This window comes from Eucalyptus grandis, chromosome 8 (genome assembly GCF_016545825.1).
Source record: "Eucalyptus grandis isolate ANBG69807.140 chromosome 8, ASM1654582v1, whole genome shotgun sequence".
NCBI classification, from domain to species: domain Eukaryota; kingdom Viridiplantae; phylum Streptophyta; class Magnoliopsida; order Myrtales; family Myrtaceae; genus Eucalyptus; species Eucalyptus grandis.
Window position 1 is genome coordinate 24,637,561 of NC_052619.1, and position 20,380 is coordinate 24,657,940.

General features: G+C 38.6%; 2 protein-coding genes across 2 annotated transcripts; one reads left to right on the plus strand and one right to left on the minus strand.

The window, feature by feature from the left end:
* Positions 1-4,274: 4,274 nt before the first annotated feature.
* On the minus strand, positions 4,275-5,442 carry LOC104457101 (WASH complex subunit 3). The gene is given in 3 exon segments (XM_010072043.3): positions 4,275-4,707; positions 4,835-5,009; positions 5,011-5,442. Coding segments are annotated over 3 exon segments (558 nt in total). The 5' UTR covers positions 5,296-5,442; the 3' UTR covers positions 4,275-4,609.
* A 3,369-nt stretch (positions 5,443-8,811) lies between these two features.
* LOC104430599 (disease resistance protein RUN1) lies at positions 8,812-18,403 on the plus strand. Its single transcript, XM_018867178.2, has 5 exons — positions 8,812-9,352; positions 11,582-12,686; positions 12,784-13,059; positions 14,291-15,163; positions 15,784-18,403. Exons 1-5 carry the CDS (start codon positions 8,874-8,876, stop codon positions 16,285-16,287), a joined length of 3,237 nt encoding a protein of 1,078 aa, XP_018722723.2. The 5' UTR covers positions 8,812-8,873; the 3' UTR covers positions 16,288-18,403.
* The last annotated feature ends 1,977 nt before the right edge of the window (positions 18,404-20,380 follow it).

A 20,380-nucleotide genomic window follows, 5' to 3' on the forward strand; every position in this document is an offset into this window, starting at 1 on the left:
ATTTTTTATTAATTTTTTATTCTTCTTTTTTTCCTCTCTTCTTCCTTCTTGGACCTTCCTCGTAGTGTCAGAGCCCTGTAGGCTAATGGGCGAGGGTTGCAACCCTAAATAGCCGGTGAGGGCTTCACAGCACTCGTTGCCCATTGTGAGGAAAGCCCAAGGAGGAAGAAGAGAGAAAAGAAAAAGTAAAAAAAAAAAAAAAGAAATAAAAATAAAAATTAAAATATTAAAAATGGCCACATCAGTGTCTAGCCACCGGCCAACGTCCATGTTAGCACTGCCCAATCAAAATTGGTCGGATGGACTGAATTGATATCAATGTAAAAAGATTTAGGATTAAATTGATATAATTGAAATGTTTAAGACTAAATTGATACTAATACAATATATTTTGGATGTTTTTGGTACTTTTCCCGAAGCGTGGAAGAAATCAGCCTAGGATTCCTATAAATGACAAGAGTATTCACTTTCATGAAAGGTTTTAGATAGTTGCTATTTTCAACCATAATCGAGTACACTCAAAATTATCAAAAACTACATTGTTTCGCTTCTTTTATGCTTGCTTCTCATAGTGATTGACAAATTCAAACAAAAGTCATGATCTTACACGTCAAATTTTGAAAGACATTATTTGTGCTCTCGCTTCTTTGTGTGGATCAAATTGCTTTGCAAAGATACCTTGGCCAAAGGCAAGAAATCATTTATGACATAGGTGACGGATTATCCAACCATTTGTTGTCTCCTAAGCTCCACTCTTGAATGAAACTTGCCCAGTGCTCTCCATTTTGAATTTAAATTCACAACGATATCAAAGTTTTTGCTAATATTTATTGCAAAAACTTGGCTTTCCAAGAAGATGCAAGACTCTGTTAAAAAAGAAGAAGATGCAAGACAATAATCTATGATGATTTAAGCCAAAAAAGGGTGCACATATTATAATGTACTTATTTTTACAATAAACATGATCATGTACCACCACATCTCCAAAACTTTCATAATCCGGCTTGTATACATTGTTATACAATTGGTTGATCTTTGTTCCTTATCTAATTGAAATCGATAATAAAAATTGCTTCCATTTGATTTAAAACAATCAAAATGAATAATGAGACTTTGACTATCACTTGCACTAATTGAGTTCCTTATCTTTGATGGTGGGATAATTTGACAATCAAGCAATATAAAGCCAACATTCTCCAGTCCCCTACCTCAGCATTGAAGCAGGAATATGCTTTTATAGCTCTTATACCGGCTTTCCCATATAAGTTAGAACACTTTTACAAGGATATTTTATGTGCTGGCACAATTGTATCGGATGTTTTAGCTATCATCAATGAAATGATGATTATGAACATCCCTAAACTTTGCATTCACATAGCCTCCATCTTTAATTTTGAATTTAATGGAATTTGATATCTGGCTCTCTTCATTATCCTAAAAAATCTTTATTATTCATGAGATGAAATGGGTGGAAAGTGTTGTTGACAATTATAAAGAAATTTGCATTTTCACAATATTCCTTTGCTACCACTTTCTTTTTGTCCTCTTAGCACTCCAGATCCTAGCAATTCTAATTTCAATATCTTTATCAACTTTATGTATAGTGATAGTATCATCTGGAGCCTCCACAACCTTTTTTTTTTTTTTTTTTTTTAAATCACCATTCAAAGAAAGATAAAATGAGAAACAAAATAAGCTCTAAGAACTTAAAGTCATACCCGTTTATCTAAAGAAATATTAAGCTAGTCATTGAATTAGGAATAACATGTCAAATATTTGTAAATACATTAGTTAGTGACTTCAAAAGTTTTTATATATACATACTTTGGTTCAGTCAGGATTCAAAAAACGAACATATCATACTAAGTCTTTTTTGTTTTTTTAGCTAGAATTATACATGAGTTGACTTGTAGGTAGGAGAACACGTGATATTCATGATAACTCGTGGTTGGGGTGGCACAACACACGAGAGGGCAAAAGACAAGAAATAAGCACTACCATCTTCATCAGTTTCTACCAACTAGTAAAATGTGCCTAGAAAATCCTGAAGTATTCACATGAGAGAGAGAGAGAGAGAGAGAGAGAGAGAGAGAGAGAGAGAGAGAGAGCTGTTAGGATTGAAGAATGCACATGAGTGACCGTTGTGTCATTGGAGTATTCAATATTTTTAATGAATCGGAGTCAATGTCTTTAAACCTCCGTTAGGCATGCATTTTATGTTATTAATGTGTCTCACGTTATTTGTCTTTTTTCAATGATTTTGAGAGTACAAAACTTTCAAAGTGCATATCCCGTCTGATAATTTTTTTTTGGACGAGAGAGAGAGAGAGAGAGCCGCTAGGATTGAAGAATGCACATGAGTGGCCGTTGTGTCATTGGAGTATTCAATCTTTTTAATGAATCGGAGTCAATGCCTTTAAACCTCCGTTAGGCATGCATTTTATGTTATTAATGTGTCTCACGTTATTTGTCTTTTTTCGATGATTTTGAGAGTACAAAACTTTCAAAGTGCATATCCCGTCTGATAATTTTTTTGGACGATATTTGCTTTCATTTAGAATTACTTTACGAGATGAATCTCATGGAATAAAAACAAAATTTTGAAAATAAAAGGAATCAAGTCATTTGAGCGTGGGAGTTGTCTTTATTTGAGCATGAGTGGTCATTGTGTCATTGGAATATTCAATCTTTTTGATGAATTGGAGTCAATGCCTTTAAACCTCTGATAAGCATGCGTGGTATGTTATTAAAGCGTGTCTCACGTTATTTGTCTTATTTCGATGAGTTTGAGAGTACAAAACTTTCAAAGTGTGTATCTCGTCGCTCTGATAATTTTTTGGGGCAATATTTGTTTAGATTTAAATTACTTTTTGAGATGACTCTCATGTAAAAAAGAAAAAAATCATAAATAAGAGGAATCAGGTCGTTTGAGTGTGTAATTTCTCTTTATTATGATTATCCTCACACCTGATTTTTTTTTTTTTTGAAGAACAAGAAGACTACAGCATAATTTTCTTTTGAAGGTATTTTTCCAGTGGAGATTTTCTCCTTCTAAAACGAATAAAAAAAGGTTTAGTAGAATGGAAGGACAAAGTTATAATTTAGAATTTCGTCTCCATTATTCGTCAATTTTTTTTTTTTTTCCAAAGAAACGTAAAGGAGGGGAAGAAAGTGAGTACCATGGACTTCTCGTATATGGGAGCTTCTATTCTAGAGGAACAATAGAATACTGATTTTGAGTGCTGTCAAAGTCTTTGAGTTGTCGAAATGAATTGGCGCAGTGGGCCATGGCTACTGCGTTAAGAAACAAAGAAAGCTGCCTCGCTGGCGGCGACGTCGAGCGAAGGCGACGGCGATCAGGCATGGTGGAGTCTGAGCGAGGGGAAGGAGGAAGAAGAAGAGAGGGAACAGATGGATTAGGTTTTGATCGGGCGTTGGGAGATTTAGATTGGGTGCGGTAAGGATTAAAATCAAAGGGTCACATGTCTCGATCTCGCAAGAGGAACGGTAGATTGAATGATAGGGTGGAACATCTGATCCACGTCTGGACAAGTAATTGAAAACGTGCGAAGCTTCCTTGCGCATGTCAGGAAATTACAAAAGTACATGAACTCGTGAAAGCTGGTCTTGAAAGATCTTGGGGACGCGGAGGAAGCAACCATCGGCAAATACCTGGAAATTGTGAGGCTTTTTGGACGGACGAAGAGCAGAGGACACGATCAAATCAACACGTACTCTCCGCGGAGTCCCATCTTTTGCTTTTCCACGCACCTTCCGACCACCGCACCTCGCATTTTCTTGTCGTTTCAATGTCTTTTCAATTTCGTTGTCTTTTCAATTTCGTCTATCTCTATTCATCGTACTCTCCATTTCAGTGTAATTTATTTTTCTTTGTGCTTCATCCAAAACGTATGCACACACCCTTATTATCGAGTGTGGAATCATGAAACGATCTGCGATTGCTCGACAATTGTCTGAAGTTAGGGATTCACATAAACACACATTGATTTTATTTATTATATATTTTTACCACGCCCGCCTATCAATTTTCCTCAGAAATCTAAAAGCAAAAAGAATACCACCAGGCACAACATATATCCTGAGCATATTAATCTTTAGAATATCGCGCGGGAATCATCAAATCTAACGATGCGGGCATATCGAGCTGACCCGATATTTCATGCATAGATGTGGTGTTTCTTCAAGATTGTTCGTTCTATCTAGCCCCCAAACACATCTTAGAGGACCCTAATCATCCTCAGAAAAATTGGAAAAAAAAAAAAAACAGCCATTTCAAAACGCTGCTAAGATCATAATTAGGACACAAGAAAAAAGGTCATCACCCCACGTCCAAAAAGTCCCCAAAGTTGGTTCCCAGCTAATCCGGCGTCTCTTTTTCTTACATCCTTTGTTAATGATAATGCCAACCACAAAACAAAAGTGGGGGTAGGGGGAGGAATCATTTCTCTACCAACTTGGGGAACAGAATGTTCGGTCGCCTCCTTCCTGACGTTGACTTTGCACGCTGCAGTGGGAAACCAAACCCTGGTTAAGCAGCATCTCCGGCTTGATCGACGGCGGTCGAATCGAGGGTTTTAGCTCGTAATCCTTAACCCTGGTTAGGGCTGTCCCGGCCCAGGCTCACCGAGCACGCCACCACCTGCGCCCACTGCCTCAGCCTCGTCTTCACCACCTGCGGATCGTCGCCTGCAACTCCAAAATTTTACACACGCCACTTTCTAATCAACACGCGACGCACATGGCGGCCGGCGAGTCTTTCGCCGGGCCGGTTGGTGTTTGGACGAAGAGCGAGAGAGGAGGAGGGAGAATTTACCGCGGCTGAATATGTTGTTCTGCGGGCTGCCGGCGGCGGGCGGAGGAGGAGGAGGAGGAGGAGGAGCGTCGCAGTGGGGGACGGTCGACGGCGGCGGCGACGGCTTCGAGACGCCGTCGGCGTACTGCTTGTTGACGGCGTAGTAGAGCTCCAGGGCGGGCAAGGTGTCCGACAAGGCGCTGATCCGCCGCCGGCGAGTCGAACCCGAAGCCCAGCTCGATGCACGCCTTCAGCTCGTCGAGGTCGTCGTCCGTGACGCTCCTGCTCCGGGTGCGGTGGTTCTTGCTGTTCCCCTTGCGGCGGAGCCACGCCTCCTCGCGGCACATGTCCGGCGACCAAGATCGCTGCTTGTACAGGGAGGACGAGCGTCCGGCCAGGTGAGGCGGCGGCGGCGGCAGCGAGGCTAGGAACGACAGCTCGTCCGGCGGTGGTGGTGATGGTGGAGCGGGGGCATCTGACATGGTGGAGAGACGGCGGAGCGCGACCCCTGCCCCGTCGAACGGGGGTATCGGGGGGCGGAGGCGCTCTCCTTCCGAGCTAAGTCTCCGGATATTTTTGGAGAGAGAGAGAAGGAGAGAGGGTCGCGGGGCTTATAGTAATCAGGGTTATGGTGTATGGTCGGTCCAAAGTCAATGATGACCGTTCCATTTTGCGTTCTTTTATTTTAACTTTTCCAATTATTTATTTATTTTTTTTTTTACATTTGCTCCAAGAATTTTGTCGAGCTCATCGAGGAAATATATCATTTTCAAAATATTCATGATTCACAACGCGGATACTCAATAAAAAATGACATTAATATTTCTTTAGTTAGCTAACAAATGCCCTCAAAATTGACAACAAAATCTTCAATAAAAATTAGTGTCCTTTTTTAGATAATATCGTGTCATCCAAGGATTGAGATTTATCAAGCAATATTACTTTTCACTTGATCAATATCATCCAATAGGTAGGCAGCTACTGTGGAAGTGTGTCCTCATTATATGTTTGAGAATAGATGTCGAAGATTGCAAAAGATCGAATTTATCAAATTTCTGAATTTGTCAACTAAATGGGAATCTGATGGGTTTTTAGCTTCAATGGAAACCAATTGAGTTTATTGAAATGAGAGTTTTCATCTCATTGTTTCTCGAACCCAACTCCGTCAAAGTAATACATTGCTTAAATTGTGCATTGCGGAGAAGTTTTCGGAGACCAATAGTACTACTTGAAGGTTAAGGATGGCGCATGTTGGGCAAAAGGTCAAAACCAGCAGTGTCTTGGAAGCTTACGTTCAAGACTAGTTGTATTTTTTCATTCAAAATTATCCTATTTTTGCTTGCTGGAGAAGTTTTGTAATGCCCACAAGTTGGACGTATGGATTTTCTTGATCCGACCATCCTAGTAACATGACATTATGTTTCGAATTCCAAGCATCGAGTTGGATTCCGCAATGACTTGCGAAAATTATACTTCTTTGTAGGGGTTTGACATGGGCTTCATTGAGGCTTATCCTAGGTAGGTTGACTTCAGGTCTAGGGGCATGAGAAAATATTAGTTAGTCCTCAGTTTTTGAAGTTAGCCATGGACCGCTCTACTCACTTATTGCCATGTGTCGTGACGAGTCACTTTTCATATTTTTTCTCTTTTCTTTTTCATGCTTATGCGCCACGCCATGCGCCACGCCGTGAATGAAGCTGTCCAACTTTGACGCATAATCCACTTTAGATCTAGCTGCAACCGGCTCTTCCACGGCAGAGACTGGCAAGGTTAAGATCGCTGCAATCTCATTTGCAAACCCCTCGTCGCACCGAGGTCGCCGTGCCCATCGGCAGCTACCTTTCCTCTTAACTTCCAGATCTAAAGTCTCTCCTCCAAGTGACCCCTCGCAAGGAGGGAGCTTCCTATATTTCTGGTCTTCATAAAAGAGGATGGACTTGGTAAGAGCATCTTTGTAATGGTAGCGAAGCGAGGTTGGCGTGGGGGGGTGGTGCTTCAATGGGAAATAGGCATTGCGTAGAAACGGAAGCAGGGTGAAAGGGTGAAGGAAAAAGAGTAACGGTGGAGAGAGTGAGTGAGGTAACGGAGGAGAGAACAAACACGAAAAGTTAGCCCCATTTGGACAGGTGATAATTAATGAGTGGAGATGCTTATGAGTGACATAGAAAACCGGAATCACCATGAAAAGTGAGCCCCATTTGGACAGGTGATAATGAGTGGAGATGCCTATGAGTGACATAGAAAACCGGAATCACCAAATATTTTCTCCTGGGGGCATTCGTACATGGACAGGCATGGCTCAAGCGTGATGGATTTTAGGTAGATCAGTTCCCGACCAAGAATCAAGAACTGGTCTCGCGGCTTTGATATTTGCCACAAGTGAGTCTCGGTGATTTTTGGGGCCCTGGCAAGATCTCTGAGCTCATCAACTGCATTTATGACAACAAATCACGAGGCCTGAGTTGGAATAGAGCTTTCATCCAAAATAAGTCCCCTGAGATCGACTGCTAAATGATGCAATTAGGTGGCAAATCTGTATCAAAAAAATGCAATTGATTGGTAAAAACCTCCAATGTATACAACCAAACTCTAAATCTTTGCTTAAAAGTGCACTTACTTCATAAACATAAGCTAAGAATACATGAGTAGTTCTTGAATATTTTCCTTGAACTTTAAAATAAAATACAGACTTGATTGCACCAATAAAAAAAATCGAGGTCTCAACTGCATACTTCTGATGCACTATTCTCTATGCGATTTTTTTCCCATTGTAGAACTCATTTTTTTTTTGTCCTTATTTAGTGAAAAATTTGTACCATGTCATAGGATATTCTCCAAGTAAGTTCAAGTTCGATCTTCCCATTTACGGCTTATGAATAAATCAAAAATATTTGCTATTATACTTTAACTAGAAAACATTAAAACTTGTTAATTCAGCAAACTTTTCCAAAAGCGCGTTATCTTATCAATCTTGGATCTTAGCAAGCAGCCTAAGAATCTAGGAGATTTCCTTTTGTATTTAGGAAGTTCTTGATATGTGGTCGACCAAGCCTTGATTGAATTGATTTAAATCAAGTTACTTATCCATTTTCCTAATGGCGACTTATGATCAATTCGCACGGAAATCATAATGATAAGTGTAGCATAGTGCACTCGATTAACATTAGTTATGTTTTTGATCATATATTCGACGTGAATTTAGATAGTATCAAAATAACCTAAACTATAGAGGCAATGTCTATCACATCCTACGTCACCGATATTTTATACTTTTGACGTGCCATTCTTTATTAAAGTCTAAATGCAGAAATCCTTTTGGACTAAATAATCTACATGGAATGAATGTGTTCTCTTGCACTTTAGACGAAGTCTTTCTTACAAATTCTCATTTGATGTATCCAACTCTTTTGACAATGACTTACACTTTGGTTGGGAAAACAATTACTAAAGCAAAATGAATTTAAAAAACAAGCACCCAATGAAAAAGAGCTATTGGTGTACCGAGTAATCACGCAGAGGTGTTCTTCTGGAAAATTTCTCGTTTCTTTTAATTTATACATTAGAATTGATTGCATTATTTTCAATCGAGAAATAAATCTTGATCTATATTTAATGGTAATCCTTATTTATTTTTCAAATAGCATGCCTAATGCATATAAAATATAATGTACCAATTGTGAAAAGAAGACATACTTATGAATCAAACCCTTTTCTCAAATCTGCACAAGTATCATCATACTTGCACAATTGACTCGTCTTGTGTAGCACACTGCAATTGCTAGTACATCTTTGATGTGCGTAGTCACCAATGATTATTTATAATTTGCAAAAGAAAAAAAAGAGAGGCAAAAAACTCACTGATTGCGAATGCCATTTCCTGCAGGCCACGTGAAGTTTTTTTATTGGGAAGCCAATAGAGAAAGCTAACTTTTTCTAAAGAGATGAGATGCTTTACTTTCCGTCTAAGAAAAAGAAAAACAAAGGACTAAAGATCTAGGGCCTAAGCTTGTTCGTCCCTCATTGCTCATTTTTAACCTCCCCTGTTTGTTTCCTGATCCTAATGGCTGCTGCTTCTTCTTCCAAGCTCAGAAGGAGTTACGATGTCTTCTTGAGTTTCAGAGGTCCGGACGTCCGCAACCACTTTCTCGGTCATCTCTACACGGCTCTAGATCAAATAGGGATATACACTTACATCGACAACGAAGAACTCAAGAAGGGAGAACAGATATCGCCGGCACTTATGAAGGCGATTGAGGAATCGCGAATCGCCATAGTGGTTTTCTCTGAGGACTATGCCTCTTCGCCATGGTGTTTGGAAGAGGTGGCAAAAGTCATGGAGTGCAGGGAGGAAAGAAAACTCATGGTCTTTCCGGTGTTTTACAAAGTGGAACCAAGAGAGGTGAGAGGGCAGAGACAGAGTTATGCAGAAGCTATGGCTAAGCATGAAGTCAAGTTTGGGAAGGACTCAGAGAAAGTAAAGAGATGGAGGAAAGCACTATTTGACGCTGGTAGCTTATCTGGGTGGGATTTTACTGATGGGTAAGTTGCTCCAGTCAGTCTTAATCTTTCGATACTTAATTTTCTCTGAGATTTAGGATCCTATAAAGTTATGGGTAAATTTGCGCCCTTTCTCTCCCTCTCCCAAGCGAACACACTCACACAGCACATATCTCATCTATGGCCACGCCGCCGCCCGATTGCTACGTCCGCACGACCGTGTCACATCAGCCCATCTTCGTCTCTGTGGGTCAAGGGGCTTAGTCGATAACTCGTGACCCCAGAGCTGGGGCGTTGAACCCATATTGGGGTTGGTAGTGTTGGGCGATGGTCACCGGAGGCTGGCTACGACGGCTGAGGCTTGACGGGCACGCCACGATTGCGGGGACAAGCGGCTGCGTGGCAGTGGCGAAGGCGGAGGGGAGCTCAGCGAGGGGAGGGGGAAATTTGTGTTTGCCTTTTGGGGTAAAATGAGTAGTGGCCAATGGGCCTTGCCCAGGCCAGGCATGGGATTTTCCCCTGCTGAGGGCCTGGGCAGGGCTAGCTCATACCCTTTTTCGTTCTTTTAAGTAAATTTAAATATTAAAATTCCAGACAAATATGAGAAATGAATCTACAAAACCCAAAATTGTGAATTTGCAGATTGATATATACTTTAAAAGGAAAATTGCACAGATGTCAACTATAAGAAGAGTCTACGATAGTAAAGACCGTACATAATACATAAAAAAACTAATGTATACTAATCTATATCCGCTATAAAAGTATGAGAAATACAACTCATTATGTCCTTAACAAGATAATGCAAGTTACTGTGAATATAAATCGTGATATAAATATGTGAACAATACACATAAATCATAGGAAACTACTCCTAATTCGAAATATAGATTAGTTGATGATATGATTTAACTTCATTTGGTATTTAGCCTAATTGAACTATTACAATGAAATCATTTGAAGAAAATTAAAAGTATAAATTATAAAATAGAATGGAAATCAAACGAAATACTTAAAGAATTACTTATCAAGTTATTTCTAACTGAAAATGTATCTTATTTCCTTACATGATTAAATTCAGTTATTAAATAAACTCGAGTTATACAAAGATGATAAGAAAGAATTTAAAACTGACCCTAGGCCTTAATGGATTATCCTTGGGACAAATTCTGAATTTGTTCTATGTGGATAATCAGGCTTATATAATGTCCTTTTCGCTGTTACTATCATCAATAGCTTCTTCAGCCAATCCTAAAGAATGCCTAAGATCTTGGGCTAACTTTCTGGTATCATTGCCACTAAGGTTAGCCGCTCTTTTTACAGGATATAAAATTAATGATGTTAGCTTTTCTTTCTACATTTTTTGGACTTCAAGGACTAAGCTTGTCCCTCAGGCTTCTTTAAATTCGTTTGTTTTTTCAATTACATAAAGCCTTTCACTGACCATTAAGGGAACCTCTCTTGCAAGAGCATTTCTCCCTTCTTTTGTATCCACAGCCATTTTCTCGAGCAAAATATTTTGTCAAGAGAGTATTTACCTCATTATGTAACCCATTATATATAGGACAAGGCAAATTTGGTACTCTATCCACCTTTTTATTTATTTATTAGAAATGTTTGTTTTAGTTTTTATAAGAAGAAAGAATGAAAAACAAGTTTTTTGAAAGGAAATACAGCGGTAATGACATTCTTGTAAACACTTGAAGCTTTAAAGAGCGAAAAGGTGATTAAAAAACAGTTCTCTACGGGAACTAACAGTTGGCCATATTTGTCCCAAAGACAGGCGTACGTGTCTTTGTTTGTCCACTCTCAGAAGGGGGACTTAAGTCATCCCAAAGGGTAAAATACTCGATTTTTATTAGGATTTACCCCATGGCAATGCTAACTTAGACTTCACGTTGTTAATTTTCATCACGTTGTTGCTAAGAGTAATACCAGATAAATTGGTAGGCATTCCGACAATTAAAGGAAAACAATATAATTTCAATGAACTTTAGAAAGAGATCAGGGCGTCAATCAGCATTTTAGCATATCCGATAATTAACTTGAATTTTAAATAAATGTAAAATAAATGAACACATAACGTTTAGAATAACGTGAAAAATATAGTCTAGACCTATGTAGACACGGGCATTTTGCTGGTTGAACATACTGGTTCATTCATCTCCAATTATATGTCAGACTAGTTTCTTATTCAACAATTCTCTTTAAGTACTATCAATTTTTTTTGGATTGCTCTAAAAGTAGTTTCAACTAATTTTCCCATTTCAGATATGAAGCGGGGCTCATACAACATATTGTACAAGAGATCTCAACTCAACTAGATCAAACACCATTAAGTGTAGCCAAGTATCCGGTTGGGATAGATTCCCGAGTACAAGAGCTTAAAACAATCTTAAATCTACAATCCAAGGATGATGTACTTATGATAGGATTATGGGGACAAGGAGGTGTAGGGAAGACAACCCTCGCTAAAGCCATTCATAATGCTATTTTTAGAGAGTTCCATGGTGCTAGTTTCTTGGAACGTGTTCGAGAAAATTCTAGAAATTCCATTGATTTGGTTCCTTTGCAAGAGAAAATGCTATCGCAAGTATTATCAGGGAAGAAATTAACAGTCTATAGTGTTGGTGGAGGGAGTCAATTAGTTCAAGATAGACTTTGTAATAAGAAAGTTCTCATCATTCTTGATGATGTTGATGATGCGTGCCAATTAAATGCTTTAGTTGGAGATTGTGAGTGGTTTGGTGAAGGAAGTAGAATAATTATCACAACAAGAAATAAGCATCTACTAACTTCTCATGGGATAGATCACGACCATATGTATGAAGTTAAAGCTCTTGAGAATGGTGACGCTCTTGAACTTTTTAGAAAGCATACTTTTCGAGGAAATCAAGAAATAGAAATAAGCAGTAATCTTGTTGATCAGGTATTACATTATGCGAGAGGCCTTCCTTTGGCTCTTGAGGTGTTGGGTGCTTTCTTATGTGGTAGAACAGAACTTGAATGGAAAAGTGCCCTACAAAAACTTGCCAAAAGTCCTGATAAAAAGATCAACGATGTTTTAAAGGTAAGTTATGATGGATTGGAGGACTATGCAAAGGAGATCTTTTTGGACATTGCTTGTTTCTTCAAGGGGAGGAGTACAGAGTACATTAAGAAAGTTCTAGATAGTTGTAATTTTGACACGACTATTGGAGTACAGATTCTCATTGATCGTTGCTTGATTAGTGAAGAGTATAGGACCTTAGAAATGCATGACTTAGTGCAATTAATGGGTTTAGATATTGTGAAAGAAGAATGTCGTGATGACCCCGGAAAACGCAGTAGGTTATGTCTTTATGAAGATGTTCTTGATGTTCTATCAGGAGATATGGTAAGACTTGTTATAAGAATTCATATTCAATTCTTATCTTTGACCTTGTTTACTAGTTGTTACAGGATAATGTTAATATATTCGAATAAATATACAGGGAACAGATGCGATTAAAGCTATAGTTTTGGAGCTACCAAAACCAGAAGAGATGTATATCGGTCCTAATGCTTTCATAAAGATGAGAAAGTTAAGGTTGCTCATCCTGCTTAATGTAGATAATTCTTTACAAGGTCCCATCCATCTCCCTAATGAGTTAAGGTGGTTTGAATGGCCTAATTGTGCATGGATTCCAGATTTTAGCTGTGGTCCAAAGAAGTTAGTTGGACTTGATATGCGAAAAAGCAAGATCAAAGTAGTGGGGGAACAATTAAAGGTGCGTATTTACTTGGTCCTTTTTTCATTGCTTATATTTATATAATTGGATGATGTTTGTTGTTGTCCCTAGGAAAACATCTACAATTACTATATTTGTTATATATATTAAAACATCAAACGTAGTCTATCAATCTAGTAAATAAACCAATGTAGTTAAAATCTTCCAGTTGAAGATAGTCTGCCTTCTAACTGACAACTTGTTGGTTACAATTCGAAACACCTGTAGCAAAGATTTCATTTTTCATCCTTGTACTTCATCTGTTTTTCTGATCAAGTCCATGCGTTTTTAATCTTTCTAACTGATCTAGTCATTCTACTTTTACAAAGTGTCTAATCAAGTCTCTCTGACATCATATTGGCCAAATGTAGTCAATGCAATCATTGGAGTATGATGTGGATTGAATATTGCCTACATGAACACCCATCATAGATAGTGGATGATTGCCCGCATATGTACGATATTTAATCCACGTTACAGTGTGGAGTCATCCAAAGGCCACGCCAACTAGATTTGGCTAGATTCAGGATTGGAGAGAAATGATTAGATAATTTATGTAAATAGAAGGATTTGATTATAGAAATCAAAAGTACAGAAAGTTTATTAGAAAAAGTAAACGCACCAGATGAAATAAAAATTTTCCTTACTTACACAAAAAATGACAACAAGGAGCTCAAGCAATCATGATTTTGAGAAGAAAATTGAAACAAAAGCTTCTTGGCTTGTAAAATTAACATTTGAGTGCTTAAGATATACCATGAGACTTTTAATTTGATTTGTAGGCTTTTTATATAGTTGGTAATGGTCTATGTGCTTTCAAAGACCCTTCCCATGAGAGAATTGAGAAGCCACGTCTTTAGAACTCTTTGGATGGTAATGGGTAAATCTCTTTTTCTTGTTAAGTCAAAATATTGTTAGCAATGGAATTTGACAGTTACATATGTCTCTTTCACCTTTTAACCCACACGGAACAATGTTCCGATTTTGCACTTCAGAACAGCAGAATCGCCCCTACGTAATTTATTCAGGAAAATTGTAAGGATAATTTATTTGCCTGTGAACAAAAAGAAGTTGTTACTAGTTCATCCATGTGTGGAAACTTTTTGTATATAGTTTCCTGGTATGTGGACATACCACTAGTTCTTTTAACTAAAAACTTAGAGCCAGATTTTGAATTGAATATTTATCACAGTTCTTTCATTCTTTTTTTCGTCCGGAATGTTTCTTGCAGGACTTTAAAAAATTGAAGTTCATTAACTTTAGTGAATGCCAGCTGCTGATTTGTATGCCAAACCTCGATTGTATTCCAAATCTAGAGCAATTGGATCTTCATGGGTGCAAAAACTTAGAGCATGCCCACACATCAGTTGCATATCACAACAAATTACAATTGTTGGATTTAGGTGGGTGCTCTAAACTTCACAATCTCCCTGCAGTTCTCCAGTCCAAGAATCTTCGACATCTCATTCTTAAAAATTGCTCAAAATTGCAAAGATTCCCTAATATTCCAGATGAAATCAAGGGCTTGCAAAAAGTTGATTTAAAAGGGACCTCAATTGAAGAACTTCCTACATCTATAGAAAATCTTGTCTCTTTGGAGGAAATGGATTTAAGTTATTGCAAGAAATTGGCAATCCTTCCATCTAGCATTTATAGGTTGCAAAATCTTACAAGCCTAAGGCTTGGAGGCTGCTCAAAACTAATCAAGTTTCCAAAGGAGGAGGATTCAAGTGATCCCCACATGAAGACTGGATTTCCTAAGTTAAGGTTTATAGACCTTAGTGAATGCAGTCTATCAGAAGTAGAGTTTCTGGAGAATGATTTCTGTTTTCCCTTCTTAAGAAATATGTATTTGAGGGGAAACAATTTTGTTAGCCTTCCTGCATGCGAGCGACTAAATAAGTTGGAATGGTTGGATGTTTCGTATTGCCATCAACTCCAAGAGATCCTCAAGATTCCGCGGCGATTGAATAATCTATCTGCAAGTAATTGCGAGTCTCTAAGCAAAATTCCCTCCAACATTGACGTTGATGTTGTTGAGTTCTCTTCATGTTATGAACTGCTACGTAATGGCTTCACCATGAATGATTTGTTCAAGCTTGAGGTTAGACTCTTTCACCCCCTCCTAATTAATATGGTAGTTTTGCTAGCATAACAGTTTTTAGGTTATTGTGAAATAAAAGCATATTGTGAGTCATAAATTTTTGAAGGAGAGTGTCCTATAATAATTTTTAATTATTTGTTATTTGATTTTTTGTGGTTTAGAACAAATTATTATTTTCATTGTAGATTAAAGATTGTCTCCCAATAATTTCTCTTGATATGGAGTCTTGTACTGTTGTTGCACGATTGTTTTATATTGTGAAAGGCTAAAAGTCCTGCATCAGTGAGCTAATTAAGAAAAGCAAGTATTGAAAGTGATTCTGCATGTATGTAGTGGAGGTGGCTATAGAGTTATGCAAAGGATACTCTCTATTTATTTAGCTCTAGTTCGCTGTGGAATTATAAGGATCGCCCAATTAAAAATATCAACAATAGATGTACATCCAATTACAAAATCTTCAACAACACGTGTCTTGTTTCCACCAATTAAGTAAAAAAAAAATCTTTGTAATGTTATAGTTAACTATAGCTAAACTCTAGGACTACCCACTTAACTCATTGAAAAACCTCCTTTTAGGTGCCAATTTTGATAAGGTATCTAACAATCTATATCTGTGACAGCAATTTCATGCCAAAATTGCTTGCGAACTTCTTTTACCTGGAGAAAAGATGCCAAAGTGGTTGCTTCCTGATAATGAGGGTTCTATTTCTTTCATGGTTTCAAGAGAATTGTATAAGAAGTTCATAGGATTAGCTTCTTGTGTTGTATTCCAAGAAGGAAAAAAAGAAGAATTTAAGCTTGAAGCATACGTTAATGGCAAGAAGACGATGGAAGGCTCAAGCACTTTCGGTTCATTGGATTTGGGTCATGTATGGCTTGTGTATTGCGTACCAGAGGTGCTGTGGAAAGGAGACCCTTTTGGTCCAAATGACAGGAGTCATTTCCAGTTTATCATTAGAGCACCACCTGGTGTAATCGTCAAAAAGTGTGGATTCCGACTAATGTGCAAGCCACTAGAGAACGATTTGGAGATCTTGCTTCAAGATGATGAATTGTTGGATCCAGCTTTACTCTACGAGGTTTCACATGAAGATAGTCAAGTGATCATAGAGGAAGAAAGTTAAAGAGAAACACAAGATTTACTAGATAATAAAACCAGCACAGAGGAAAATAGTTCTAACAATTTAGTGGCAAAGGGCCAAACATGGCTCTGCTCAATCTTTCCATCCAGAATTTGCAGGTTGCGAAATCTTGTAACCCTGATGCTTCATGGCTGCTCAAAACTAATCAAGTTTCCATTGAAGGAGGAGGACTCAAGTGATCCCCATACGAAATACATATTTCTTAAGAAAAGTGAGATTTCCCATGACTTCGAAGGACTTATATCACAAGTTTCTAAGATTAACTTTCTACGTTGTACTACCAGTGAAAGAAGGAAGAGAGAATAACTTTGCGATTGAAGTATCCGTTGATGGAGACATTAGTGCTGCGCGCCCATGGATTTTCAGTTGTGTCATCTGTGGCTTCATTATTACGAAGCAAGGGAGCTGTGGGGAGTAGATTTCCAAGTTAGCATTAGAGCATCGGGCGGTGGAATTGTGAAGAAGTGCGGATTCTGAGTAACGCGCAGCCGCTAAAGAACGATTTGGAGGTTCTGTTTCAAGGCAATCAGTTGCTGGATCCCAATTTATTTTACGAGATTTGATATGCAGATAGTCAAATGAGTACAGAAGAAGAAAGTTCAACTGAAACAGAAAATCTACTAGATAGTCAAATGAGCACAGAGGAAGATAGTTCAAGCCAATTTGTCCACAAAGGATGGAACATGGCGGACTTTTCAATTGAGGTCTCTCTCTCTCTCTCTCTCTCTCTGTGCATGCCTGTATGTGTCTGCGTGTGTTGATGGCGAGTGTGTTGGGTACACTGTGTCTGTATACTGTAAAAGCCAACAATTCTAGACAAACAAAGAAATCTAATATAAAGCGATTCTGCACGTATTTGCCATAGGGATGGCTACAACACTTGCTAGGGAATGGTTTTTATGGCATGAGTATCATATATAACATAAGCAAAAATTGATATGTCTAATTATTATACAATGATAACTATGTGTGATTATTATAGAACTCTAGTTTGGTTGAATCAGGAGGAATATGCTCAAATCAAACTCTCGGCTTGAACTAATTACAAACTTGAGTATTTATAGCAGTTTACCCTTATAACAGAAGTATGCTATTCTCAAATTTTTCCTAATTTACCGAAATGTTCTTCCTTGAAGAGAGATGCTAGAGGAGTTCAATCTTGTTGACCACAGTATTGTATCTTTCATGGCTTCACATGACTTGTATGACAAGTTCCTAGGATTGTTTTTTTTTTTTTTCCTGTGTAGAAGATGGATAAGGGAAGTATCTTTCCACATTGTGCTCCATGTTAATGGCCAAAGGCAGAATGTGTTATCAGAAACTCTTGACTCATTTGATTCAGATCACGTGTGGATTCAGTATCTTATATCAAATGTTCTGTGGGGAGTTTCAAAGGGAGGAGTTGGTTTTGGTCGATTTGACAAGAGTTTCTTATGATTTAGCCTTAGACCTAGAGTATAGGGTGGAACCATGAAAAAGTTTGGATATGTGATAAGATGTAGGCACCTAAAGGATTGAAGGTTGTGCTTGAAGACCATCAGTTAGTCGTTTCAGTTGTACTGTGAGGTCCGCGAATGTCGCCTATGGATAGAGGAATGGGAAGCCAATGACAGTGAAACAGATTAAATGGGAAGAGACGAATGCAGCAGTGTTGGCTAATGCCTCGTGAGGAAGCAATCATCAAGCCAGCGGAACATATTTGTGATCCAAACTGTTGCACACACTTTGAGAGTACAAAGGACGGCATGGTTAAACTACATAGATGCAAGGGAAGATCGTCTTCTTCCTCAGCAAAGCCATGATAACCATCACTGCAGCGGCTCGGAATGCAATTCGCACTAATTTTTATGGTAGTCTGGTTTTGTTGGATGGCTTGATCACGACTTTTGAGGGAAGGGAACTTCTTCTTTTTTTATTTTATTGTTAAGGTGGGTTTAACGTAAGAGCTGATCTGTTGTTACTTGTTTTTTGCCTGCTTCATTTGATTTGAAGGTGAAATCACGAGTCAGTGATGGATTCGTGATAAGTCCATCAAGAGAAATCGTTGTAAATGAATATTTAAACTCGAGAAAATTTATAGCAAGTGCTTGTTGTTCCATATTTCCTTGTCAATCTGATCAATGATCTCATTGCCAATTGTCTCATTATGCACAAACATGCTTAGTTACACATCAGCAAACTGAATTTCTAAAACAAGATCGTGTGCTATCAAAATGCCTTAAAAACAGAATCAAGAACCAAGAGACGACACAAGATTTACATGATTCAGTTGAAGGCTGATGTTCATGAGAGGAGGAGAAAAGCAAAGATTTGCATCTCCGAGTACAGTGAAAAGAAAGAGCTATCAAAATCTACCGTTATCATGTCTTGGTCTCAAAGTTAGCATGAACTTGTCTTCGCATGTGAGCTCTCTGGGAACCATCTTCCTTTGTTTTTCACCTTCTTCCTCTTTTTTTTTTTATCTGTAAGTGACAGAGCAAATATTAACTTCATAACGAATAATGGCAAGGATTTAATTTGAGTTAGTGTTTATTTTCAAAGTGACAAGGTTCCATGCATATCCCCATTGGACCTTGAAAGCCTTTGGCGAATGATAATGTTTCTTAATTCTGAATATTATACTCTCCACTTACCTTGGCACTGCTTGCTAGATAATTTTTGTACTTCAAGAATCTGTGATCTCGAGTGGGACAAGAGCATGAAAACGAAGAATAAGCGCACCCTGAGATACTACAGAGGTCTGGCGTAATCTGAAGCAAGTCCCAGTGCGACGGCACCGGTACTCGTCTCCCCCGCGTGATATCCCATTTATTTTTGTGAAGTTGTATCAATACAGTGTTCAAGGAAACACACGTAAGCGCCCATCCTAAATTATAAGGTGAAAGGATATTATACTAATATGAGAAGTCATTATAGATATTCTACTTTCTAAATACGTGTCCAGTATAGGAGAAATTGTTACATGAGTGTAACATATGTACTAAACTGAATCTGAATCATTGCAAATAGTGAAGTCCATCTATTTTTCACGTGGTTCTGATCAGATCTAACGGTTTAGATCTGGTTAGCTGATCAGCTGGTCCACTGGAGCAGTTCCTCCACTCGGGACAGCTTTGTCGGTGTGGACACACCGACATATAGTATGCCCTTTTTGGCCTCACTTAGCGTGGATTGAGGAGACGTAACGAACGTTCTCCCTCAGTCGCCTATAAAAAGAGCGAACACGTCCTGGCAATTCATCCTGCGAAGAGCACCCGATCGAGAGACCAGCTTAAAAACAGAGTCTTGCTCCTGGTGTGTGTGCTCTGAGAGAGATCGAGAGCTAAGAGAGACGGTAGGAACAACCCAGGTCCCACTTATAGTGTTCTCCGAGGAATGCAGGAAACCGGGGACAAGTTCCTGGGCCAAAGCTTCCGAAGTGATTGTTTAGGCTCTTGAGGATCACGGGTGCTTCATTGTTGATCACCCCAGTGTCCCTCTTGGCCTTCATGACTCTATCTTTAGCGTCGCGGAGGATCTCTTCGACCTCCCCCATGAAACCAAGATTAAGAACATTAACTTGAAGCCTCACCTCGGCTATACCGGACAGATCCCCGGACTTCTGTTATCGAGGCCCTGGCCATTGTTGGCCCCGAGAAGCTTGAAGAGTGTGAAAAGTTCACCTCCTCATGTGACCCTCTGGGAACGACCGCTCCTGGTACTATATATATATATATATATATATATATATATATATATATATATATATATATATATTGTCTATTTTTTTTTTTTTTTTCCTGTTTTCTGGGACATCACATGAGTGCCTTCTTCTATTTCCTTCACTCTTAATCCTCTATTTGCACATCTACATTCACTGTACTTTTGAATTTATTGACGACTCCCCGTCCCACTTCAATGTCTTGATCTTTCTCCTACTGGTTTATGAATTCGCCAGCCATCACCAGGAAGAAGTTTGAAAAATGGTATATGCAATAAAGTCCCATGATTGTGCCTAGTTTATATATAAACAAGCTTGTTATATGTCATGCTTCCATGCTCACTTCTCGAACACCTTTCTAATTTGAACCGTGTT